Source organism: Podarcis filfolensis (assembly GCF_964270895.1).
Source record: "Podarcis filfolensis genome assembly, chromosome: 3".
Taxonomy (NCBI): domain Eukaryota; kingdom Metazoa; phylum Chordata; class Lepidosauria; order Squamata; family Lacertidae; genus Podarcis; species Podarcis filfolensis.
Genome location: NC_139606.1, coordinates 24,409,308 through 24,435,794, shown reverse-complemented (window position 1 = coordinate 24,435,794; position 26,487 = coordinate 24,409,308). Strand labels below are relative to the sequence as shown.

The 26,487-nt window shown below is 41.2% G+C and overlaps 1 protein-coding gene across 5 annotated transcripts in view; it reads right to left on the bottom strand.

Annotated features, from left to right (window-relative positions):
* CSMD1 (CUB and Sushi multiple domains 1) overlaps nucleotides 1-26,487 on the bottom strand; it is a 937,839-nt gene that overhangs the window by 70,519 nt on the left and 840,833 nt on the right. For all 5 annotated transcript variants that reach the window (XM_083606880.1, XM_083606881.1, XM_083606882.1 and 2 more), the window contains 8 exons: nucleotides 24,349-24,537; nucleotides 17,939-18,116; nucleotides 15,014-15,159; nucleotides 12,790-12,870; nucleotides 10,429-10,542; nucleotides 7,314-7,502; nucleotides 6,369-6,515; nucleotides 1,490-1,678 (listed from right to left, as the gene is read on the bottom strand). In XM_083606880.1, coding sequence (XP_083463006.1) covers nucleotides 1,490-1,678; nucleotides 6,369-6,515; nucleotides 7,314-7,502; nucleotides 10,429-10,542; nucleotides 12,790-12,870; nucleotides 15,014-15,159; nucleotides 17,939-18,116; nucleotides 24,349-24,537 — 1,233 coding nt within the window. The remainder of the gene's footprint in view (nucleotides 1-1,489; nucleotides 1,679-6,368; nucleotides 6,516-7,313; nucleotides 7,503-10,428; nucleotides 10,543-12,789; nucleotides 12,871-15,013; nucleotides 15,160-17,938; nucleotides 18,117-24,348; nucleotides 24,538-26,487) is intronic.

Genomic DNA, 26,487 nt, shown 5'->3' with positions numbered 1-26,487 from the left:
TCTCTCTCTCTATATTGAGAAAATATATACATATTGAGAATTACCGTATTTTCCAGGTATAAGACTAGGTTTCCCCCCCTAAAAAATAGTGTCCAAAATTTGGGGGTGTCTTATACATGGGGGCCATCTCCCCCCATTTTCTTAGAGTCCCCCAAAATAGGGGGTGTCTCATTGATGGAAAAATATGGGGTGGGTGGGTGTGCCAAATGCTCCTTCCTTTCTTCCCAAAAACTCGAGCAGGGAAGAGGTTGGAAAGAGAAACCCAGCAACAAGCAAACCTTAAACCAAGAAGTAGGAAGCTAGAAAACTGATATTATGATGGAAATGCTTCAGCACCCTTAACTGTAGACACTGCTATTTTCTTCAGATATAATTATTTTGAATGTAGTGCTGCTTGTGCAGGTTTCTGCTGCGTCAGCAGCTGAAAGTAACAGTAATAACAATAAATTATTATTCCTTGGAAGGGAGTCAAGTCCTTTATGCAGCAGCAAGTGCTTTATTAGCTGAGTTGCACCTCGACAAGATGGGAAATGAAAAATACCACCTGACCTTACAGCTTAACACAAGTTAGAAATGTCTTCTTATGAAAACTGGGGTAGAGGAGAGGGGGGACTGTTGTAGAAGAGAAACAGAAAGGAACAGCTCTGTTTTCTAAAATTACATTTCAAAAACTATTTACAGTTTTACTGGTACTACAGACATCATGAAAGGATCTCCAGGGGGTGGGGGGAATCCTCCATTAAAAAAACCCCGTTAGTATGCTTGTGCTAGATGGATTTAAAAAATAAATTGTTTTTGTTAAGGCTAAAATGTTTTTGTGTAAGAATTTTGGCTGGGTGCTGGCAGGCTGAAGGTGGGGAGGGATGACAATTACATGTCTGAAGATCTCTACTATAGCCATAATTGAAAGCAAGCGAGATGTGATCCAGGAAACAGCCAGTTCAAATCTAGGTGTCCTTAAACAAACCGTAAGTCACTCATCTACAATATAAGGAAACAAGATTTGTGGCTGACCTCATCTTAAGGACTTCAAGGCGATATATAATTTGATGAGGCGTATTGTACCCTCGAAATGAAGTATTCTTAATGTATATGTCCGCAGTGTGCAAGGAAAGGATGCTATTCTCAAGGCTGAAGAGACAAGCTGCAGTTTAAAATGCACAATGACTTCAAATGCATGTCTCTTCAGGAGAAGCTGTTGTGGTTAAAGGACTGTTTTCTCTTGGGCATTCAGATTACCACATTAATCTTTCACTATTTATTAACATAGCATTCCTATTCAGTTTCTTATGTGAAATGGGTGCCAGCAGAATCAGTGGAGGCAGTTCCACATAACAGCAGGCTTTCTATTCATGCTTAGGTTGAATAAACGGGTAGGTGTAAGAAACAAAGACTAAGGGTCAGGGTTTCCTCCACTCTAAAAACCTGTGATACCACCATAATTTCAAATTTTTGTGTGTGCATGTGTTGTTAAGAAACAGGATCTTACCTTGACAGAGAGGAACAGGGAAATCCCATTGATACATGCCATTTGGGTGACGTCTACAAGTTGCATTGCTATGGCCAATTATTCTATATCCAGGTTTACAATAATAGCGAACGGTGCTGCCAGCTGTACCCCTGGTTTTATTTACAATTCCACCATTCTTCACAATATGGTTTAAGCTGCAGTAAGGAGCTATAGGGGGAAGCATAAAAGAAGCAATTAAATAAAATGCAATGTTTGGTTATGGCTTGAAAACCCGTGAACTCAGGCTCTAGCCTCACAATCAGAATCCATATGAAAGGCACTTAGAGAATAATACTAAACTGAAAACCTATTTCAACTGTCTGTAAGTAAGCAGCAGGATATCTTTGCATGTGAAATGTAATATGCTTTTGAGCCTCTCATGTACAATTTCTTCGATCATTGTTGATGTGCAATAGAAATTAGAAGAAGCCATTCTAATTCAAATGTTAAGTTTCTACATTTGCATTTCAAAGTGCTTTGGGCAAACATTTGTTTAAGGCTCCAGTGTGAAAATGTTCAATGGCCCTATTGTATGAAGGTGAGCTAATGGGCTGCTGCATGAGGACTTTCTGCCACTACATACCCTCATCAAGTATCTTGGGCTATGTGTGATCAGATCTTTGGGGTTTGCTCACACAAGGGAGAAGCCTCTCAGGAAAGGCTTTTGGGAGGGTGGCGGCGCAGCGCATGCATTTGGGAGGCCAGAATGGGGAATTCTCCTTGCACAAGCTCCCTTGCGTGAGCTGCAGAACTGGATACAAGTCATACAACACACCAGCAATGATGTCAATTAGATGACTGGGGAGATGCAGGTGAGTCTATGCTGTGTTTGTTCTCCAGATCCCCAAACAGATTCCAGGGGCTCTTCCTGATGGACATACAGTGCTCAGAGTGCTGTATGGAGCACTGCAGTGCCAGAAAAGAAGGGGGCAGCACCCATTTGCACGTTCAATTATTAAGCCAGTACACACAGACATGAAGAAACATGCTGGCTTGCACAAATTTCCCCTTATCTAGAGCAGACCAAAACGTTAAAGGCATCTTAATCAATCAAGTAATCATTTCAGTTTTAGTTAATTGATTATATTTGCATAAATTACTTATGCATAAAACCAATAGTTCCGATGGTGGTAAAAATAGTGGACTTTGAAATTGTGGTGCCAGCTTCAGCTGGGCTTTGAGAAGGAGGCACGAGACTCTGGCAGGGTCCTGTAGCCCCCTTACCTCCTTCCCAAAGCCCAGTTAAGTGCTTGCCTGGCAGCACAGCTTTGGGAAGGAGGCAAGAGGACCCAAGGACCCTGTAAGAGCCCTCACACACCTTCCCAAAGCTGGGCAAGAGCTTACTGGGCTTTGAGAAGACACCCTCTTTGGCTCAGCGCCCAATGCAGCTGCACCACTCGTGCCTCCCTAAATTTGCCTCTACTGAGTACCAGAGAAATCATAATGGAGGGCTGAATTCAGCCCCCAGGCCTAAGTTTCCCCCGCTTTTGTTGTGTATAGGATTGTTTTCTTATGTAAGCATGGTCACAAAACTCATTCTGAGAAAATGGAAACATTTTCTCACTATTCTGAATTAGGGAATGTCCCAGCAACAGGCTCTGAGATCAACAATAGTTTCATTTCCACCCTCCATCTTACACTTTTTACGTGACTTCAAATAGCCTTCTGTCATTTCAGTTCCCTCCTCCCTCCTTCTATATTAAAAAAAAAGTCCGTTCTAAACAACAGTCAGTAACTGCCTGCATAATACAGTGACATTGCCTATGCAGGAGGGCTGTCAGAGCAACACAGTAAACAGCCTGAGGGAAAACTAAAAAAACTCTCGTGTTTATCTCCTCGGCCTCTAGTGCCACACATTAACAATAGCACAGCAAAACTTTCAGACAAGACCGTGTCATTTAGACTGGCATATTCCTTAAACTTTTCAAGGGCCCGCCGTTCTGCACATGAACATTTGTTAGGAAAATGCTGCCAAGTGTGCTTACTTGGAAGTAAGCTCCACTGAATCCAGTGGGAAGTTATGTATACAAGGTAGACTTTCTTGTCCTAAAAGCATTCATGCATGAATACAATACTGTGTATATACTCTGTACCTAGGAAAATTAAAATAAAAACCACACTCTATAGCCTAAAAAATAAAGCATTTCAAACCCTCAATTCACCATTCTGGGCTGAGTTTCTGGGTGGCCAAGGTATCCCTCTGCCAGGCTCAGAATGGTTTCCCCCAGGCTTCAGTAGTGGGAGGCCAGCAGGTGTTTCTGGGGTAAGGAGGGGGTAAGGAAGGGAGCTGGGCCAGCAAAGAACTGGTGGGCACCTAAGCTGCTCCAGCTACTGACAACATGCATGATCTGGGCCTCACAACCTACCCTTGGCCATAAACATAACTTCCACTCCAGCCGGCATGAGCACTTGAGGTTGGGATATGACAGTGACTCCACTGCTCCCAGATGGGAATTAGGATTGCTCCCCAAATTATGTCAATTGTATTTTTATTTTTTTATTTTTTTTGGTGTAGGTGGGGAATCTTCAAGATTTGTTGTGCTTCAGCCAAGTGCTATGGAGATCATTTTCACTCTTGGTAACAGGTAACCCCCAAGTCCTAATCATGGATGGAAAGTCCTCCCTTTCTGGCTTGCAAGGATTTTATACCAGATATTACCTACATATTTTCATGCTTATCTTCTCAGTCATAGAAATCAGAAACTTGTTTTAATGGCATAGAGATACTGAGTTGAGGCAGGTGCCGTCACTGTACCCTTTTTGGAATCTGCTAAATGCATTCCTGTTTAGACAAGGATACCTAAATGTATAAAAATCTGAGGTATTTTTAACCTTGTTTGAATATTTTAACCTTTGTATGTTTTAGAGGTGTATTTTTTCTGTTTTATCTTTTGTAAACCGCTTAAAGGTTTTCGTTTTGTTTTTTTACAATCAAGTGGTATATAAATTTTATGGAAATAAATAAATACACTGAAATACAGGACACAAGCAGCCCTGATAGAACTCATTCAGAAAGACTATAGCTCAGTCATAGAAGACAAAGTCTCAGGTTTAATCACAGAATACCCCAGGGCTGGGAAATACCTCAGTCTTAAACCCCGAAGAGCTGCTCCAAATCATGGTAGACCAGGCTTTCCCAATATGGTGTCCTCTAGATATATTGGACAACAACTCCCCTTATCCCATGCTGGCTATTACTGATGGAAGCTGGCATCTAAGAACATCAGGAGGGCACCAGGTTGGAGAAGGCTGGTATAGACAATAATGAGCTTGATGGCCAGGCAATTTCAGTAAGGCGGTTTCCCAAACAGGACTGTATTGGTCAGTGGAAGATTGGAAAGGCCAAGGACAGAAACATATTTGTTTTTCTTAGGCCACTGTGTAGCCCACACTGTGTAGACTTGCTTGCATCTCTGTGGGTATTTTCTGGCAGCAAAAATGAGAAGGATTACTGTTCTGCAGTATCTCCCATTTTGGAAGGCATCACAGAAGAAAACCTCACCAAACTCTGCAGAATCTTCCGGACATCTGCTACTTGCCAAACCTTGTGCAAAGTCATGGTTGGAGGAACAAGGAGGGAAGCAGGGAGGCAGTAAATCATTACAATAGGCTGATAGTTGTGAGGCTGCCTGCTGGCTCAGTCACAGCTGCCATAGCATCAATAGCCTTTCTGAGCCCCTGGTTTCTTTCCCCATTTTTCATGCTGCTGCCTTCCCTTATTAAGATGCAGGCCCAATTGCTTACTCTGCTGCTCACTGTTATTCCTTTCTCATGCTGGCTGTCTCTCCTACATCAGATGTGAAACTTAACAGACATGGGGAGAACTATGCAGCCTTTCAGGACGTGCTGTCAGTGAAATAAAGGAGGTTTACTGTGAGCTGTTCTCCAAAGGTGGCTTGCCCACTTACAAAGTCAAAATGTATTTGTACTCTAAAAGTTAATACCGGCCAATAACATTTCCTCTGCAAATTCACAGAAGCATATGCTATTCTTTCTCTTCTGCGAAAGAGAGAAGGGGGATATTTATTCAACAATGAAATATTGTTCTTCTGGTTCATTCTGATTTACTGCGGACATGAACTCAAAAAAGTATTTTTTAATTAAAAAAAATAGCTGGTGTGTGTAAAACATGTATACACCCTGTAGTAAAGTTTCCATGTAGAGTGAAGACAGCACAATCTATAGAAATGCACTTGGTCCCACGATTCATCATAAACCAATCAGTGTGAGGAAGAGCATGCCAGCATAGCATTCAGCTTGGAGTGCTAGACTGCAGTTGGGGAGACCTTGGTTCAAATCTTCACAGCCAGGCAACTCTCTGACTGGGCCACTTGCGATTGTGAGGTTCAAATGAGCAGCAAGATGGATGGCTGTAGAAGTACGCTTTCCTTAGTTTCTTGGAGGAAGGACAGAATAAAAATGTCTTGAATATAAAATTACTAAACCACATTATTGGAGAATTTTCCCACCCTAGTTTTAGTGTTTGTTACTTTCTGATTGACAAATGCTAGCTATCAGTTGACAGGACTCAGAAGGAATTTTACCCACATGCATGACTAATCTTAACAATGCAGGGATTTTGTCTTCTTTGTAGCAAAATATTTTTATTTCAATTTATATACTGCCCATTATAAAAAGATCCCAGGGCAGTGAGACTATTTCCACCACGGTTTCTTATTGAAGGTGCTGGAAGCATTCAGCAGAATCCAATACAAAGCAAAGTTCTATGCTACTATCGTTGCTACTACTAATTAATCATCCACCTATACAAGGTTGGCAAAACTTTTCTAGCTTGAGAGCTATATTGAAAGTTGGCCACCCCTCCAACATTATGGCCTCCAAGGTTATGGCTACTAACCTGAATAACGTATCTTGAATCCTTTCTTACTCGTTGCATGGTCAGTTGACCAACGCAGATACAACTGATTGGATTTGCTTGTGTAGTTAAGCTGCCCGGTGTGATTTCCGCTCAACGCAACCAACAAAGGGCTTTGTCCAGAAGAACCTGCAGGAAAAAAGACATCATGATGATGAAGACAACAAAGAATATCTTTAAGAAATCTTTTTATGGAATATCAAAACTTACACAAATCCTGATAAACCAATCTGTATGCATTAATATTTTAGTCTGACAGTGTGTTTTCATTCATGTAAAAGAAAACATGGGTGGGGAGGTGAGGTGCCCTCTGAAGATTGGATTAATCTTTGGGAACAGAGGGGCACATTATAAGAATTTGTTTTGGGCTTGACGGCCGTCTTCTTAAAGATGAAATGGGTGTGTGTATCTTTCTTATTTCCGCTTAAAAAATGAACAAAAAATGTAACCACTTCAAGCAGTAGCTTGGCCATCTGCAGCAATGCAGCAGTGTTCCTGGGACAGATTGTCCCATGGATACTGTTGGAATGCTGAAGGGTCTCAAGCTGCTGCCTGAAGTGTGGCAAGGTTTTGATTTTTTTATTATTATAGGAAAAGTGGGGGTTGGGAGAGACCCTCAGCAACCTCATCTTTTAAAAGTAAAGTTGAAACAGAAAGCGCCTGCTGAATCTGTACTGGTAGAAGAATTCACAATACTTGGCTGATGACACTAAAGTTTCAATTTCTTGTTGTTATCCGATGAGCCTTGCCAACTCATGGGATGACCAGTGCCGCTCCTGCAGATGATCTCAGCGACTGAGCTGCGACATAAGGGTTCAGCCGGTTCCTAAATTACCTTGGACCCAAGTTATGAATTGTTACAAGATCTTTACTCCAATCAAGTTGTATACACATTTGGTTAGCTCAGTCAATAAGAATTCTTCTCACCATCAAAGATTTCCAACTCATCAAACTGTTTTTCACTTTGAAATGTTTCTACAAAGATAGAGATATTATAATTTGGATCAACTTTAAGAGTCCAGGAACAAGTTTGTGAGTTTGGGTAGTTCTCCGGATATCCTGGACTAAGGATTACTCCAGATGAATCTGTTCGGACTTCATTTGCTGGGCATTGTGCTGTAAAATAGAAGGATAGGGAAGGGAGAAGTACACACACACACACACACACACAGAGAGAGAGAGAGAGAGAGAGAGAGAGAGAGAGAGAGAGAGAGAAAGAAATAGAAAACAATTACTCCCCCATATTTTCCTTTTTTAAACAGGTACAAAGAAAGACCTTCAATCCACTTTTGAAATTTATAACATGTTGAAAGAAGAATGGAAGACTTCTTTATAAAGGAAACTATCTACCACTGCTTGTTATGACCACAACAATTCCATCAGAATGCAGTTCAAAAGGAAATTAGGGAATCAGGGCTACTGGGTTTATAAAAGCAGATATTATAATGGTAAACTGAAAAAAGTCCTCAACACAGAAAAATCATTTACATTCACAGCAAACTCTGTGCTTACCCGAGTGTCCATGTCTGCCTAAAGTGAATGTCCTGATTAGGTGCATGTGCCTGGAACATTTTCCAGTGAAGTAATGGATAATAAGTGATTATATAAAAGGAAAATGATTGATGGTGCCATCACAGGCCTATTGAATAACATATAAGAACTGGGAAAATCTGGTGCACAATGTTTGTGTGTGTTTAATAATCAAAGCATTCCAGATACAGAGAAGATTGAACTAAAAACTGTCCTCTAGACACAGGCAGGTTGGCATATCTAATTGGCTATTCATTACTTGAAAGAAACTTCAGATGTTCAACTGTAAAGGTAAATGTTTCACAAGACTGATATATGTCATGATCAAAGAAAGGGACACAGATGTCTAGGAAAGGAACATTAATGTTTCATCACTCATCATTACACTTCCAAATAATGGGAATAAATAATGAGGGGGGAGGGTTGGGTGCCACTGTAAAGTGATGGAGGTCTCTTGCCCTTGAGTCTCAAACACTGGCTTGGATCCTAACAAACGGAAGGGGTTCTTGTGGAGGAGCCTGATGGTAGAAGGGGGAAATGATGGCGTTTTTGCCAATTCTGTCTTCCTCCTACATCCCCCCCCCAAATGGTCTCTCATGCTACTTTTGGTGTCCACCAACCACCAAGAGCAGATTTTTGGAAAAGCACAAATAGTTCTGCTCAAAGGACATTCCTAATTGAAGTGTAGTTAAGATCTAAACCTTTGGTTCCGGGCACTTCATTGCCTGTAACATTTTAATAGCAGAGGAAAGTGCTGGCCAAAAGCTGTAGTGTACTGAACCTTTCAGGCTCCTTAGCAATGGAGGGACATCACTCACAGGGAATGCTCCCTGGCTTTATCTATGTACTATCTCTGGCCTGGCTCCTCACTGAGCAACTTGCTGCACAAAGCAGTCTGAACTGCTACCAACCCTGCTGAAGCAAGTAGATGCATTGGAGCTGAGAACATTTTTGGCTCCCATTCCTTTAATGTACCACATGTTCAGTCTATCACTAGGAGTTGTATTCAGTTGCAGCACTAAGAAAATTGGAACCGTCTCCCTCTCTCCTTCCCCTGCACACACTCTAAATCTGTTTTGGGGTTTCTACCAATCTCTCCAGAACAGATTTCAGGACAACACAGAGCACAGAAGGGGAAGACAGGAAGTGAAAGTCAGATTGTGCTAAGCCCCAGGGACAGTTTCCCAGGCAGCAAAGGAAGCTTTCATGCTGAGCCTGCAGCCTACGAAATTGATCCTGCCCACTCACTAAATTGGCAAATCATGAGCGGGCGTGAGGGCAGATCACCAGGGGGTGGGTTCTGGTATATAGTGAAGGCCTGTGGCTTGCACTGCAGCCACTTTTCGTTGGATCACTCACCCTCCCTCCCTATATTTATATATTGTGGTCGCATGTTGCTCTTGGGTGTGGGGAAGGTTGTAATCTCTGCCTAGCCCCTCCAAATTGGGGCAATCCCATTAAAGGGCTCCATGGGAGATGCTTCTGTCTGGACACTCAGGTGGGGGTGACGAGCCACAGCACTCTCCAGGTGCAATCCAGTGGGGGAGTTACCCCTTGATGTAGGTCAGGGACTCATTTCCAGTTGACCCCAAACCTAAGTTCTTTCAGCAGGCAGCCAGAATCCAAAAACACGATGGCTGAAACTGCATCTTAAAAGAAAAGTTTGCATGGGTGTGTGTGTGTGTGTGTGTGTGTGTGTGTGTAGAATGGAAGGCCAAAGAACAAAATAAAGAATATCAAACAAAGCCTGGAGAATTCACACCAGAGTAATTAGGAACAATTGGCCACAAGATGCAAAGAAGCAAAAGGCTGGTTTAATAGCCTTCACAGGTGGTTCAGTGTGGTATTCAGCATATGTCGCTGAAGGGTGTTTAGGTCTACAGTGAAATATGCTACCAGTATCTTTGCAAGGAGAGACTACAGTACACACTGCATCCCACAACTTGTCACTGTTCAGTGCTCCATTTACCTGGTCTTGGTCCCCAAAGCTGATTAGAGCTGCAATTCTCCATTCAATTGGCATGTTGAGAAATCTCGCTTCCCCGCCTTTGTTCAGCTTTTCCTACTTCTTTCACATAGCTCCCTCCCACACCCACTCAGTGCCAAAATTTGTACTATCCACCCATTCCCACAGATAATTGTTTCTTCTTATTACTTGCATCACAAACTCTTTTCTAGGTAATTTACAATCCTAGCAACCAAGTAACCTTGCATCCCTGCATTAAAATTATGGTTGCATACATAAACAGGTATATAAAAAGTTGTTTGTCCACCCCACAGTCTGGTAAAATTGCTCTGTAAAACATTTGTTTTGGATTACAGGGTCTGTACTGATATGCATGCTGGGATGCAGCTGGGATGTATTCTGAACATTCAAAACAGAAAACAATTTTCAATGTTTGGTCATAGCAGTCTTAATACTTCATTGGTTCAAAATAAATTTAAATATGAAACACAGTGAATGAAAACACCATCATAATACCGATATATAATACCATTGGTGCATGCATACCTTCACAGGATGGAGGAGAACCATCAAACTGGAGTTGTGCTTTAAGTTTGCAGAACATCATGTCATTGCCAACCAATGTATAGCCAGGATGGCACTTGTACTTGGCAAAGTCACCTGAAATAATTTGTAACGCAGAAATTTAGACTGCACTTTTATATCCTTTTGATACTTCTATCCCACGTTGGACAACAAAGTCTCAAGGCAGTGTTCATTTTTTTAAAAAAAATACAACAATATAAAAAGTTTTAAAAATAAGCTTGCTGTTCAAAGCCTAACTAAAACAGCAGATAAAAGCAAATAAAATATATTGTAAGATGCCTGAGAAGAGGGGTCCACGGGTTTATTACTATGACCAAAAAGTGGGGGGGGGGAGAGAAAATACACAAAACACATCAAAATAGAAGGGCAATTGAATATAGTAAAACAGTATAGGAAATCAGAGTATGAAAAAAAAATATCAAGGATGATATACAGAAAATTTGACCAATTATCTATATGGAGAAGAAGTGAGGGAAATAATATTGCAGTCATGAATGATAATTCAGTTTTACTTATGCCGTATGTTTACAGGTGTGTTTGAATGAAACAATGAGAGCAGACTCCAAATGTATAGGGTAGGATGCAGACTAATTTAGAATCACAATTACTTCCCACAAAAATGGGACAAGTCAGTCATGACTATCTTTTCATATTGATTTCAATGGGACTTTAGTGATGGATTTAAAATGGATGCCACTCATTAGATTAAAAGAATTTCTGATCGCCAAACACTCCAGAATGACAGCTAAACAGTACGCTCTTGCTTTTTAATCTTATTTTTCCTGCTGAAATACATGTCCCTAGTGAAACAGTTTGGCAAAACGTTTGTTCTGTTCCTCATACTTCCTCTGCACTAAAGTGTCTGCACAACCTTTAAGGAAGCTCTCTTAACAGCTATCTGTGCTTCCTCCCACTAACTCCCCCCGCCAAGAACTTTTGTTTTCTTTCACCCACCCACACATTGTGTACGAGTCCCAAGCCTGGCACTGCACAAACGTTCACATGTAAATGTTTTAGCAATAATTATTGGAGTCTTTGGCAAGGCCAAATGCCTACCGAAGAAAGGGAGAAAGAAAAAGAGATTTGTTTTCGAAGAGTGGGAGTGATTTAGGGTGTTGTTTGGCATTAGTTACTTTTTCACAAGATTGTCCAAGGGCTGCCCCCTTTATTTTCTTCTTCTTTCCCCCCCCCCTTTTATAATGAAGCCACAGCTGAACTACAGAGTGCCTGACAAATGTGGTTGCCATGCGCTGGGGAAACTGCGCCTTGTGAATGTTCCAGCTTGTTGGCCTTGCATTCTTACTGGAGTAGCAGCATTCCCAGGACTTTAGTAGACTCATTTCCCATGAATGAAGCAACAATGCTGCTGAGTGCTCTGTTGGCAAGCTATGGCTTCATTTCAAAAGCAGAAAGACTGAAGAAAAGAAAGGCATGTTCTCTGATCACATCATAAAACAGTTGATTAAAATAATGCAATCATGCCCCCCAACTCAATTTTCAGATAGATTCTTCCCCCCCCAAATGTCCCAGGATTTCTCTGTCCACCTTCATTTCTGTTCAAAGGTCAGGCAAATGTAGGAGTTTTGTGCAGCCCAACTCAGACCTCTTGCAAAATCCATGTGTTAGAAATAATCGAACTGACTGATAGTGTATCTGCAGTTGCCAGCCACTAGTGCTTTTGAATTACTACACTCTGCTGAAGTAATGCACTGCTCAAAGGAGCCTTCTCCAAGCGGCTGACCTCTGTAAATGTTAGACTACGACTCCCATCAGTGCCAGCCATCATGGCTGTTTTGGCGGTAGGGTTGAGGAAGGTTGGAGTCAAAGGCATATGGAAGGCACCAGGTTGACAAAGGCTGGCTGCAAGGAGCATCAACCTCTTTCCCAAAAAATGTTTAACTGGGATCGAGGACAAGACTATTACGGGCTGTTAGCCAAGATACCTACATTCTACCTCCACTGAATATATATGAATTCAGAGGCATTCACTGAATAAGCCTCTGAATATGAACTGCTGGGAAACACAAGTTGGGAGAGTGTTGTCGTGCTCAGGTCCGGCTTACTGGCTTCCCATAGGGATCTGGCTGGACTCGGTAGGCAACTGGCCCGATCCAGCAGGCACTTTTACTCTTATGCAACAGCAATGCACATTTCAGGAGATTTGTTAAATTTAACCTATGACTACTACAAATAAATTTACTCAAATAAATAAATTTCACCCAAGACTAATTCAAACAAATCGCATTCAGGAATACCACCAACATCATCTGTGCAAAAGTCTGGACAGAGAACTGATGTATCAACGTAAGGAAAAATTATCACCTATTTCAAAATCGTCATCTTCTGTAAGCAATTCAGCTTGTGGAACTGTTGGCGGAGGCTGGCACTTCTTCAGCTGATACGCTACAAAATCAAAGCAAAATTGCATTAGTATCTCTTTGAGAACAAAGCCTCATTACAAGTTGGCAGTTGTGAAACTGTCCTCAAGCTGGTTCACATGTCACATTGAACAACTGTTTATTTTAAACTATGCTTTAACGTGAATAAGCAGTGCGGTGGCGCATGCTGCTCAAAAGGTTGCAAGTCCCTCCTTCCCTCTCCCCTGCTAACCTTTAGCGGCATCAGGGAGGAAACAAAATTGAGGCTGATTTTGTGTTACATGGAAAACAGCACTCAGCTTGGTCGCTGCAAACAAACTATGACTGGGAAGCCGGAAAGAAACCTATGGTTTAATAAGGTGTGCAACACGGGCACAGTGGAAGGCTTGGAAGCCAAGCGAAAGCTCTTATTCATAGCTTGCTGAGAATATGAATCAACGTTCCTAAATGGAGTGGCACTGCTACTTCCATAAATGCATGCCTTTATGTCAAAGAGCATGCTGGTCAGTAATCACACAAAGTTGGAGTTAGCTCTTTATTAGTGAAAATATGATATCCACAGTTTTGGCTGAGTGCCAGGCCTAATGAGCACAGTAACTCATTCCTGGTGGTACTTCCTACATGAAAGCAAGTTGCTGAGACTGAAAGTTCCCACCTCCCCACAACTGTCTAGGTCTCCTCCTCTCCAGGGATGTTTCCAAGAAATCAGAGACTGCACAGGTGTGCAGCCAATCTCTTTTCTGCTCTTTTCATGCCTCTCCTGGTTCTGGGAGATGGGGGGACAGGGAGCTTGTCACAACAAGAGTTGGAGGTATCCGTGACTCTTCACCAGCCTGACTCATCTGAGCCTCTTGACCTCCCTCCTTGCCTGCTTCAGCTTCTTGACTTCTCTCTGCCACAGACTCTCCCAGCTCACTAAGCCCTGTTACCACTTCAACGTCCAACACCACCTCTTCCCAGTCTTCTTCCTCTGACCACTCATCATCATTCCACCACCACTCCGTGGGCTCTAAGCCTTCTTCCCTTGGTTCTCCCACCATTCCTTTGCGTCCAACCAGTCCATGACACTTTGCACAAATCTCAATAAGTATTTAAAAAAATCGTTTGGGAACTGTGCTTGACTACACAACCAACATACCATGCCATAACCACTAGCATGGCTTGTGTCTGACTGGAACCCTTGCAACAGATCCAAGCTGAGAGCAAGTTATCACAGCCTATGGCTACTGAGCTGGAGCCATTGCAACAACTCTAACTAGTCACAGTTAGGCTGTTGGACTGTCTCTGGGTCAGCTGATTCCCTGTAGCAGTGGGGCAGTATCAGCATGTTTGCAGCTCATACCCTAAGCCAGGGATGGGGAACCTGTAGTCCTGCAGAGGTTGTTGGATTACAAGTCCCATGATCCTTCTCCACTGGCTACACTTGCTCGGGCTGATGGGAGTTGGAGGCCACAGTTTTTGCAGCATTTCCCTAAGCCACATGGCTTTTCAGTTTCTGAGACACAGGCCTTCAATGTGAAATGAAGAACAATTCCCCTGTATGTCATGAACACTTACTTCCCTTCTTCATTTCCTTTCCCCTTTCTTTGCCTAAGTATTTTACAGCTAGAAGTCTCACTACTTTCTTTAAAATCAAAGGCTGCCCCCCTGCCCCTTTTCCAGGGAATAAGTGTGTGACAAAGTGAAAACGAATCAAAATAATCCTAAATAAACATATGCTATTTAACCTTCCACTCTCCGGGTCTCTGACTCTTTAACTATATAACTAGACAACTGAAAGAGTTTCAAAGTTCCAAGTGGAAAAATGTCTCGTGTCTCTAAGCAGCTAAAATATTCTCAACGGGAGATTAGGATACCACTGGGTTTTCTTAACACCAGAAAGTCCTTAGGACTTAGAGAGGAGTGCATGGCCAGGGTTAAGTGGGCCAGAGTTTTTCCCCATTAAAATATTAAAAAACCAAGTAACTCAATATTAAATATTTAACACTCATTTGGCTGTGGATAATAAAGACTGTTACTCTAGAGGTTTTTATTAAATGAAAATATCATGCCAATTAAACCAGTCTAATTTATTTTAACATCAGTAGGCAGAAAATATCCCTTTAAAGCTCCACACGCGGCCTCTATCTCACAGGCACGATTTGTAAGATGAGAAGAGGAGAACTGACCATGAAAATTGAGAACAAAGAACCCTCCAGTGGAGAAGTCACTGTGAAACTTGAGAAGGACTTGATTGCTTGAGCTATAAGCTGTCTCAAGAGCTGTATTCCCGCTGAACACTCCCAGCTGAGGAGAATTTTGGTCTGGCCCATCCCTAGGGACCAAGAGAAAAGAGAAGTGTCAGCAAAAGCCTGTAATTAAGGTTTAAATTAACTCTGTTTTCTCTTGATGGTAGCTTTAAATCTTCAAGAAGGCAGGTTAATCCTAACAATTGTAGCATAGTAATTCATTTGCATGCAAATCTAGGAAGGCGATTAAGTACGTTCCTGCCAATGTGAAAAGCTTGACCTTTTAGGAGAAGCTGGAAAAGCTATGTAAGTAATATTTGTACTAAAGAAGGTTCAGTACTGTATAGTTTGCCATGAGGTCACCTGAGGTGCTTCATTCTATTGTTATATATAGAAGAAAATATATGGGTATTTCATATAGGTGCTGTTCTTTAATCACTTTACTATTCACTGAAAACTCAGCCTTGACATTATATGTTCGATGTCAGCCAATGAAACAAATGTCAGTGCCATATTTAGTGAAAGAGAGAAATAAAAACTGTTTTCAACAGGAGAAATAATTCATTTCAAAACAAAATATGGCATTACACTATTCTTATATGTGTATAAACTGATTTTTCTTTCCAAATTATTTTTTAAAGAAATACACAATTCTGAATTTCAGCTACCATAATTAAAAGGGTTTTGATGCTACTTGCAAAAATATAACAATTTTTGCCATTCTTCTAGCAGGGTTAATGACACTATGAACAACACCATTTAATGACACTATTGCTTTACGCTGCCACACAAAAGCTGGCAACTTTTCAAATTAGTAAGCATCTGGGCTATGAAGCATCTGGTCTCCTAGGAACCAGGGACTTTTCTAGTCCACTTGAAAAACATTTCCAAAATTTTACTAATGCCTTTATTAATGAAAAAGCTGTTTTGGTCAGTGAGGTGCCTATGGCGGAGCAGATATTAAGATGTCACTTTAAAGAATAGTTCTTTATCAACCAAAAGATCAACAGCTTTTTAGTGCAAAAGACATAAGCTGTTTAGACCTTCCCAGTGGTTCTAATCTTTTTGATACCAACTCAGGAAAAGGGCGGTATGTAGTTCAAAGGAGGACTGACTGGCCCATCTGCTATATAATCCTTCTCAAAATATGTACTGTGAGAAAAACAGGGATCTGAAAAATTCAACACGTTTTTTTCCCCAAGCAGGCATCTCTGAATGGCAGTGGCATTTCTAGGACTCAGCATTTGGGCTAGCAGATGGATGGGAAAACATTTGCCTCTGGGAAGAGAATGGCCCCAGTGGCTCCCCTCACAACTGAAAGCATTGTTAATTTAAATTGCTAACACAATGAAATGTGGCATTTTGATCATAGCTGGTTAGGCATATACAATTATGCAATGAATATATTTTTGAATTTATAGCCCATTCCTATCCAGTCAGCTGGGGACAGGTATAACAGTAGAATGAAAGTGCAAAATGTCCCATAAAATTATTTTCAAATCCAATATATTGTAATGGACACCTACTACTTGTTCCAATATTACTGGCATTTCCATATTTCTCCAACACGTGCTCAAAAAGAAAGACATTAGCAGGCAGAGCTAGTATGCACGAAATTTGTTGGTCCACCAACATAATTACTGCCCATCAGAGTAGCCCTGTAAGCAGCTGCACTTTAGCTATTCCTGTGCTATTCAGGTAAGGTACAAATTGTGCCCCACAGTATTTCAAAATGCTATTCAGGAAAGATACCCAATTATTACTAAAAATATTTTTACTCCACCTTCCCCCCGCCCCAAGACTTTAAGGCAGCTATCAAAAGTTAATAGCTAATAACAGTTAACAGACAATAACATTAAAACAACACCACAAAAATTAAGAGCAGCAAAGATTAAAACAATTTAAAAAATAAAAAGTAAAGCTGCTTTCAGGTGTTCTGGTGAACCAATGTCTATATAATTAAGTGGAAGTCCACTAATGCGATAGCAAGTTCCAGAGCCTCTCCTTGGTTACAATCAGATGTATTTCAGAATTTGTTGGGACATGCAGAAAAGCCTCCATTGGTAGTCTTAATAAGGAGGCAGGCTCATTTATAAAAGGTCACCCCTTCAAATGTCCTGAAGCCATACCACAAAGAGCTTTAAAGCTGCATCATCAGCACTTTGAACTGGGCCCAGGAATGAACTGGAAGGCAATGCAGTAGTTTCAAAAAGGGAGTAAGCAGCTCCAGTTATCAACTTGGCTGCCTCAATTTGATTTGGACCAATAAAAGTTTCTGACCTCTTTTCAAAGATAGCTCTTGGTAGAGCATATTGCAGTAGTCCTGATGCGATATAAATAGGGCATGTGTTACTATGTCCAGATCTGCAGGTACTAATTCAACAAGTTAGGCCCCTATCCCTGGATCAGAAGTTATCCTGTCTCTTGCCTTGTCAATTTTAATTTGTTTACTCATGTTTAGGCTGTGACTACCTCCAAGCGTCAGTTCAGACTCCCTGGACAAGGGTGGGAAAGAGAAATAGAACCGAGTGCTTTCTTTGCATTGATGACCACAAAATATGATGCAATCCTTTTTTTTTTTTCAAGCAACTTCATGTGGAAAATGTTCCAGAATCAAAATAGAGCTTCACAGGCTGGCTTTCATGTTGGAAAGAAGACTCACATTCTCACAGCCTCCCTGTGTTTCAAAACAGATCTTTCAAGCAGGATAGAAACTTGCTAGCCAACAAATTCTGCTCTGTATACAAACTAACTAACTAACTAATACACATGCACACATGAACACCAACAGTTTGATTATTCTGGATTGAGGCGAAGTTCAGATCGATCAATTATCAGCCTTTACGGTAATAAAAGTTCACATACCAAACTGCAATGTAGTCATTCACTAGTTCTGTTTGGAGTAAGGTGAAATTGATATAGATTCCATGGCCCTGGGGCACAGTAATAAGCCACGTACAATCTTTTGAATTTGGATATTCATCTGGAAATCCTGGCGAGTACACAGTACCATTTTCAGATGTTACATTATAGCCACAAGGAGCTGAAAAGGAAAGGAACGGGAGTGTTAAAAAGTAAGGATGCATGGTTAAGTCAGGACAGTGATTTGTCTTACGTTTAAGACTGTGAGGGGAGAGACTCCATCAGGCAAGGCCTTCTTCCACCTGCCTTGCCCCACCTTCTGGTCTCTGCTCTTCAATTTGTATTGTATTATTTTATGTACTGTGGCTTGCCGTTGTTTTATTGATTATAGTTTAGAAATTATTTATTGTAACTGTTGAGTGGATTTCTGTTTAACTTTTATATGTTATTATTATTTAATACTATTCTAATGATTGTTGAATGTTACTTTTTGATATAGGTTGCCTATTTTCAAGTTTTATTATCACATTTTTGTATTGCATTAGATTGTTATAAGATGTACATTTTTTGTTTCTTCAGCTTGTACTGTAAGATAGAAAGACAGTATACAAATTTAAAAATGATGATGATGGCATAGCAGAGTTCAAAAAAGCAAATTCACATGGTTGGTTACCTTTCAGTAATAAGCCTATACCATTTTCTGTGGGGGGTGGGGACAGTGCAGGTGAGCATGTTGATGGATCATGAACAGATGGCACTGAGGGCACATGACTACACCTGTACCCTCCACAGAACAGTGCTCAGGAAATGCTGCTGCAACTACAGTCAAACCTTGGTTGCTGAACATAATCCGTTCCGGAAGCCCGTTTGGCTTCCAAAATGTTCGACAACCGAGGCGTGGCTTCTGATCAGCTGCAGGAGCTTCCTGCACTTACGTGGAAGCCGCGTCAGGTGTTAGGCTTCCGAAAAACGTTCGAAAACCGGAACATTTACCGTATTTTTTGCTCTATAAGACTCACTTTTTCCCTCCTAAAAAGTAAGGGGAAATGTTTGTGCGTCTTATGGAGCAAATGCAGGCTGCGCAGCTATTCCAGAAGCCAGAACAACAAGAGGGATTGCTGCTTTCACTGCGCAGCGATCCCTCTTGCTGTTCTGGCTTCTGAGATTCAGAATATTTTTTTCTTGTTTTCCTCCTCCAAAAACTAGGTGTGTCTTGTGGTCTGGTGCGTCTTATAGAGCGAAAAATATGGTACTTCTGGGTTTCGGGTGTTCGGGAGCCAAAGCGTTTCAAAACGGAGGCGTTCGGGAGCTGAGGTTTGACTTACTATCATCAGCTAATGCTCCTTCTTTAATCTAGTGCCAGATGTTTTGGACTACAACTCCTTTCAGCTGTGCCAGTCCAATAGCATCAGGTGAGAGGCCAAAGAGGCAGAAGGAATGCCATCCCTAAATCTTCAAGCTACAGGGTTGGCTTTTACAAAACTCTAATCTTCTAAAAGGGAAAAGCCTAGGAGTGTTGAATTGGAGACAGAGGCTCCAAAGTCCAACTCTTGTCAAAGCAAGTTGCCACAAGGAGTTCCCCAAGCTTCCTTGGTTTGTGAGTTGCTTTGTGGGACTACAACGAAATACCTTTTTTAAAAATAGCACAAATAGATTCAACCCACCATATTCTTCCTTTTGATCAAATCCCACTGATAAATCTGCTTCTAATTGGAAGTGCATCCAATTGTGCAGAAGAATGTGATGAATCATGTGGTTATTCCTCCTCAAAGAAAGGGATAAAGAATCAATTGAATTGGGTAACATCTTCTGCCCTGCAATGTCACTTTCCCGTTTCTTGTGATCCCTGTAGTCACAACTCCCTTCCCATTTTATCCACTCAACAATAGGGTCGGGTCAATTAACAATGAGTATACGTGACTTGATTCTACAGACAGACTCTCCTCTTGTTGGACTTGACTGTGAGAGGTGGAAAAGAAGCTGAAATATGTCTTACTATATTTCTCAATGTTTAGCACACAAAATGCTTACTTCCTCTTCCATGAGCATGCTCAAAATAACAATGTAAGGAGGCAGTTTAACTATTTGAAACTATTTAAACATCCTAGTTAATATGGGGAGATAGTAGCTTTTTCTTCATTAAGAACCTGGCCTAAAGCTGATTGATGTTTTTTGCCAAAACGCAATACAGCTCCAATGAAATTTTGCAGATGTTAAGTGTATGACAGTGGTTTTACTTGCTGAGTTACTCTACATTAAAGAAAATGACTTCCCTTCATTGAACACACTGGAGGTTTGAATACATAAAAAAATCTTGGCCAGTTACTATTCTAGTCACTCTAAGGCTGCAATCTGAATCATCCTTTTGAGGAGGGGGTGTTGTGCAGCTGAAAAAGACTTTGGATCTTTTAGATGCAAGCCTTTTCTGACCCTTCCCAAGAAGCCCCAAAACTGCTTACTATTTGACAGTACCATGTCAGAGTTTTGACACTGGTTGGTCAGAACCTCGGACCTTTCTGTGGCATCAGGAAGCAGGGAATCCGATAGCAGATCTCCCTCTTTAACACTGGAGCTCTTTCTCGCATGTTGTAGATCCATATAATTTTGCAAGCCCATGGGCCACTCCCCAGGCCCCTGGACTAGGACTGCAGTTTATAACACCAAGTGTTGGAAGGAAAAGGTAGGAAATATTTAAACTGCTTTTTTTATTTTTAAAGAAGCTCTACAGTCATTAGATGTTTTCTTGAATAGTACCTGAGAAAGCCCAGAGAGTACTGCACATTCAAGTAACAGCTATTAACATTGTGTAAAGTCAATAAATCAGTTCAATGGCAATCAGGAGATTCCAGTTAAACATTTGGGCCAGAGACAGCAGGAGCATGGAAATTGTTTTGGTCCTATATTTATGGGAAGCTTATGGCCTCCTGCTCCCAGTGTCAAACTCTGCATGGGAGGGACACTGAGATCCTACACAAATATTAATGTAGTCTTTGCTTCCCCGGTTTGTTGTTGTTTAGTCGTTTAGTCGTGTCCGACTCTTCGTGACCCCATGGACCAGAGCACGCCAGGCACTCCTGTCTTCCACTGCCTCCCGCAGTTTGGTCAGACTCATGTTTGTAGCTTCGAAGACACTATCCAACCATCTCGTCCTCTGTTGTCCCCTTCTCCTTGTGCCCTCCATCTTTCCCAACATCAGGGTCTTTTCCAGGGAGTCTTCTCTTCTCATGAGGTGGCCAAAGTATTGGAGCCTCAGCTTCACGATCTGTCCTTCCAGTGAGCACTCAGGGCTGATTTCCTTCAGAATGGAGAGGTTTGATCTTCTTGCAGTCCATGGGACTCTCAAGAGTCTCCTCCAGCACCATAATTCAAAAGCATCAATTCTTCGGCGATCAGCCTTCTTTATGGTCCAGCTCTCACTTCCATACATCACTACTGGGAAAACCATAGCTTTAACTATACGGACCTTTGTTGGCAAGGTGATGTCTCTACTTTTTAAGATGCTGTCTAGGTTGGTCATTGCTTTCCTCCCAAGAAGCAGGCGTCTCTTAATTTCGTGGCTGCTGTCACCATCTGCAGTGATCATGGAGCCCAAGAAAGTAAAATCTCTCACTGCCTCCATTTCTTCCCCTTCTATTTGCCAGGAGGTGATGGGACCAGTGGCCATGATCTTCCTTTTTTTGATGTTGAGCTTCAGACCATATTTTGCGCTCTCCTCTTTCACCCTCAATAAAAGGTTCTTTAATTCCTCCTCACTTTCTTCCATCAAGGTTGTGTCATCTGCATATCTGAGGTTGTTGATATTTCTTCCAGCAATCTTAATTCCGGCTAGGGATTCATCCAGCCCAGCCTTTTGCATGATGAATTCTGCATATAAGTTAAATAACCAGGGAGACAATATATAGCCTTGTCGTACTCCTTTCCCAATTTTGAACCATATCCAGTTCCATATCCAGTTCTAACTGTAGCTTCTTGTCCCACATAGAGATTTCTCAGGAGACAGATGAGGTGATCAGGCACTCCCATTTCTTTAAGAACTTGCCATAGTTTGCTGTGGTCGACACAGTCAAAGGCTTTTGCATAGTCAATGAAGCAGAAGTAGATGTCTTTCTGGAACTCTCTAGCTTTCTCCATAATCCAGCGCATGTTTGCAATTTGGTCTCTGGTTCCTCTGCCTCTTCTAAATCCAGCTTGCACTGCTGGGAGTTCTCGGTCCACATACTGCTTGAGCCTTCCTTGTAGAATTTTAAGCATAACCTTGCTAGCGTGTGAAATGAGTGCAATTGTGCGGTAGTTGGAGCATTCTTTAGCACTGCCCTTCTTTGGGATTGGGATGTAGACTGATCTTCTCCAATCCTCTGGCCACTGCTGAGTTTTCCAAACTTGCTTCCCCAGTACAAATAGGCTATTATAGACATGGGAAAAACAAACAAAAGGCCTGACACTGCTTTTTAATTTATAATAAACAACATGGTTTCACATCTGTCAGGTTTTCAATGTTTCTCCCCTCATTTCAAAATAGGTGATAAAAATATTTTAGCTCATCTGTATGCAGCTGTCACAGCAATAATGTCTTTAACACGGAAAGTTGTATAGCGCCTCCTAAAATCCTTTGGTAATTACTATAAAAATGAAGACCAATTATCAAAAGACCAAAGTGGATGTTTTCCAAGAGAGACTCTAAAAACATCTGGAAGTTAGATAGGATGGATAGGATGAACAACTACAGGTGTGTTGTTGTTTTTCACTTTCTGGGTGTGGTGCTTTTACAGATAGGAAGCTGGATGTAACAGACAGGTCCTCTGAGAAGTGCATCACTTGCTTCTGCCTCCTCTGCTACTTACTCTCCCCTGTGCTAGTTATTTCTTTTTGTTTTCCAATTTATTTCTTATCAATTAAAAATGGGGTATGGCATGAGCAAATTTTTATTCTGAAAGTGTAATCCACGGAAAAAAGTTTGAGAATCACCGATAACCTATAGATCATTTTATTCATACACTTAAAAAAACAAACCACAATACAAATAATATAGTCACTACTAGTAGCTTTGAAAAAAGTTGTATTTGATTTGATGTCTAGGCATGATGCAACTTAGTATGCAGGTTCCCATCTGGCTCTTTTGCATGACAAAGGAAGATGATATTGGTCATTTTCATTGTTCTGCTTTTGTCAAGGATATCCATTTACGGACGTGAGAAAGTTATTTTAATTATAGCATTTCAGTATAATTAATTGAAATTCTAGGCAAGGCACAGAATAATTCGCTCTTTTCCCTCTATGTATAATGTGCAAAATTTCAAAGTAATTTGAGGTGATTCAGAGTGAAAGAACTGAAATATGTGGCTGAGTTATAAACTACATTTAAAATATAAATAGGGCAACACAGTACCGCTTTATAAATTTATATACCCAGGTGCACAAAGGGCAGGCCAACCAACATTGTGAACTGTGATATATATTTGAATAACTACTGCAGGCAAATAATTGAACACAGGGGCTTCAACACAAAGAAACATGTGCAAGGAAGTTATCTGAAAACTGCTAAAATCTGCAGATCAGTTGTTTGGTGGGGAGAGGGTGAGGAGAAGAAGAAGAGGAGGAGTTTGGATTTGATATCCTGCCTTTCACTCCCCTTCAGGAGTCTCAAAGCGGCTAACAATCTCCTTTCCCTTCCTCCCCCACAACAAACACTCTGTGAGGTGAGTGGGGCTGAGAGACTTCAAAGAAGTGTGACTGGCCCAAGGTCACCCAGCAGCTGCATGTGGAGGAGCGGAGATGTGAACCCGGTTCCCCAGATTACGAGACTACTGCTCTTAACCACTACAACACACTGAGAAGGGGTGTTGAAGCAGCTGAGAGGCAAGATTTTAGCATTTACTGAAAAAGTTTGTGTGTAGCCTTGGCTTTTGAACCAAAGAGGGTGGACTCTGTTCTTAGGACACATTTGTACATGCAGTTCAATCAACCAGTTTGGAAATCCATGCATGAAACAGCATAATTTTTCGAGGGTTCAAGACACCTTCAGAAATCCTCGAACATTGTTAGGTCTAGTGGAGGAAATACTTCCCCATGTGCTACAGGTGTGGCCAGGTAGGCGAAAGGAAGAGGAATTGGAGGCTGATGGAGAAATGTGAGAAAGGGGAGTTGTTTACCTAATTATGTCATCTGGGATATGAAGGAGTTCAATGTGTAATAAACCAAGCTGTTCCCCAATTTTGGAGAGGAGCACCTTGGTTTCTTGAGCCCAGTTATGAACTGAAGTGGTGCGTGGATGTTGGAACATCTCTATTAGTGGTCGATATCATTTTCAGCCCTCATGCATTGGGGTTTTCTGCAATTTTCCATCTCATTTCATTGAATATATAATGTTGAGAGAATACTAAGAGTCAACTATTATTACAATGAGCAAAATTTACCTTCACATTTTGGAAAGGGGTAGTTCCAGTTCCTGTTGATCCCATGGTGGCAAGTGAGAACAGAAGGACCAATCAATACATATCCTGGATAGCACTCAAAAGATATTGACTGGCCCACGCTGTAATCGGAATTAATGATATATCCATTGAAAAACGGAGGAGGATCTGGACAATTTTGTAATTCATATGCTGCAAGAAAAAGAAACGTGGGACAATTTTTTTAAAGTAACAGTTACACTGGTTTCCAGCTTGTTTATTCAGAATCGCTAGGGGGGGAAATGCTTGGATGATGATTCCCTATATTCAACATTGCAGGTAATCAGCTCAAGTTTTTTCGTATTGGCAAAGGCAGGAAATGTTTTGAAAATAGTATATTTTAAGACAAGGCTCCTCCTCATCATAAGGCAAATTATATACAATAAGCAACAGGAATTTATAGTATATAGTTAAGCAATATTTCTGTTCAACCCAACAGATGCCACCTAGCTAGAACTATTTTAATGCATTTCATATGTTCACTATGTTGACTTGCAAGTTTTAGAGTAAAAAGTTTAAATAGTCATCGTACAACTACTCTATTAGAGGAGCTTTTTTTTTTTAACAGAAACATAGCAGTTATCTGATAAACATCTGCATTGCTGAAGGCTTCAGGTTTGCTGCTGTTCTCCCCACACCACCCCCAGATAAAAACATATTAACCCAATGTCTGCTTGTTGTTAATGTCTTGTTGCTAATGCTTCAGTTTGTTCAGTTTTTACCTAGCAATGCTGTATTGGGACAGGCGCATCACCGAATCACAGTTTTGACCTCTGTAAAGGCATGTAAATCGAAGACATGATATATAAATCAAATGAATGACTTGACTTATAAATCAGTGCCGAGACACACAAAAAATGAGCAACATGATTTATAGATAGCTTCATGACTTGTTAATTAGCCCCATATTATATAAATCATGTTCAAAGCTTGAAAATTCACCACCTTACTTACAAATCAATGCAACACCGTCTTGCAGTACAATGCAAGCCATTCACATATTAGATAAATCAATGGAAGGCTTTCCTCTCTGGTATACTGCATTTCCTTAAGTACTGAAGAGCACTGCGTAAATGCCAGAACCGTAATTCTCTCCCTGTCGCACCATGAAGGTTCTCCAATAGTCATTTATTGGCAACATAACCACCTAGAATGCCTGACAATGCAGGCTAATCAAAGTCTATCACACTCTTGCTCGATAATTCTCAAACTGTGCGAAAAGATGTGGTGATGATCACCACCTTAGATGGTTTTAAAAGGAGGTTGCATAGATTCATGGAGTGAACACCAATAGTGGCTGCAACTACTAATCATGATGGTTATATGGAAGTTCCAGGTCCAGAGGCAGCTAAATCAGCGGTTCTTAACCTGCAGGTCCCCAGATGTTGTTGGACTACAACTCCCATCATCCCTGAGCTCTGGCCTCGCTAGCTAGGGATGATGGGAATTGTAGTCCAACATCATCTGGGGACCCACAGGTTGAGAACCGCTGCACTAAATGCTACTGATAATATAGCTTTCATGTCCTCCTTGTGGGCTCCTTGAGACAATTTGTTGGCCTGGATGCTGAACTGGATGAACCTTGGTCAAATCAAGCAGGACTCTCCTTGTGTTTTTACACAAGAATGCTGTTGATGCAAATTATAAATAAACAAGCAAGCAAGCGTTATTCACTGTTTTTCGTAATTGCTTTTTAGGGAAGCAATAATCCAATTACCTACATTCACAGCTTTTCAAAGAAACATCAGCCTGCCCTTTATCATTCCACTACATATTCTCTCTCTTCCGCTCTTTCATCCATAACCCCATATAGAAGGATGAAAGGAGACACCAGGACAACACGACAACTGGTTGCCGAAAAGCAAGAACAAGGAGGGAAAAACTTGCAACGCAGCCAGATTGGTGGGGTATAAATAATAACATTATTATTAAATGCAGAACATGTTGGGGCATGTGCAGAGTGCCCATTCAACATACCAGCGGAGAGTGTCAGTGAAACAGAAAAGCACCATACAGTTCTAGGTAGAGTCAGTACCTTTACTGGTAGCATAAAGCCATTCCACACCTTGTAAGTTACATACAGTTGTAATTCACATTCCTTCC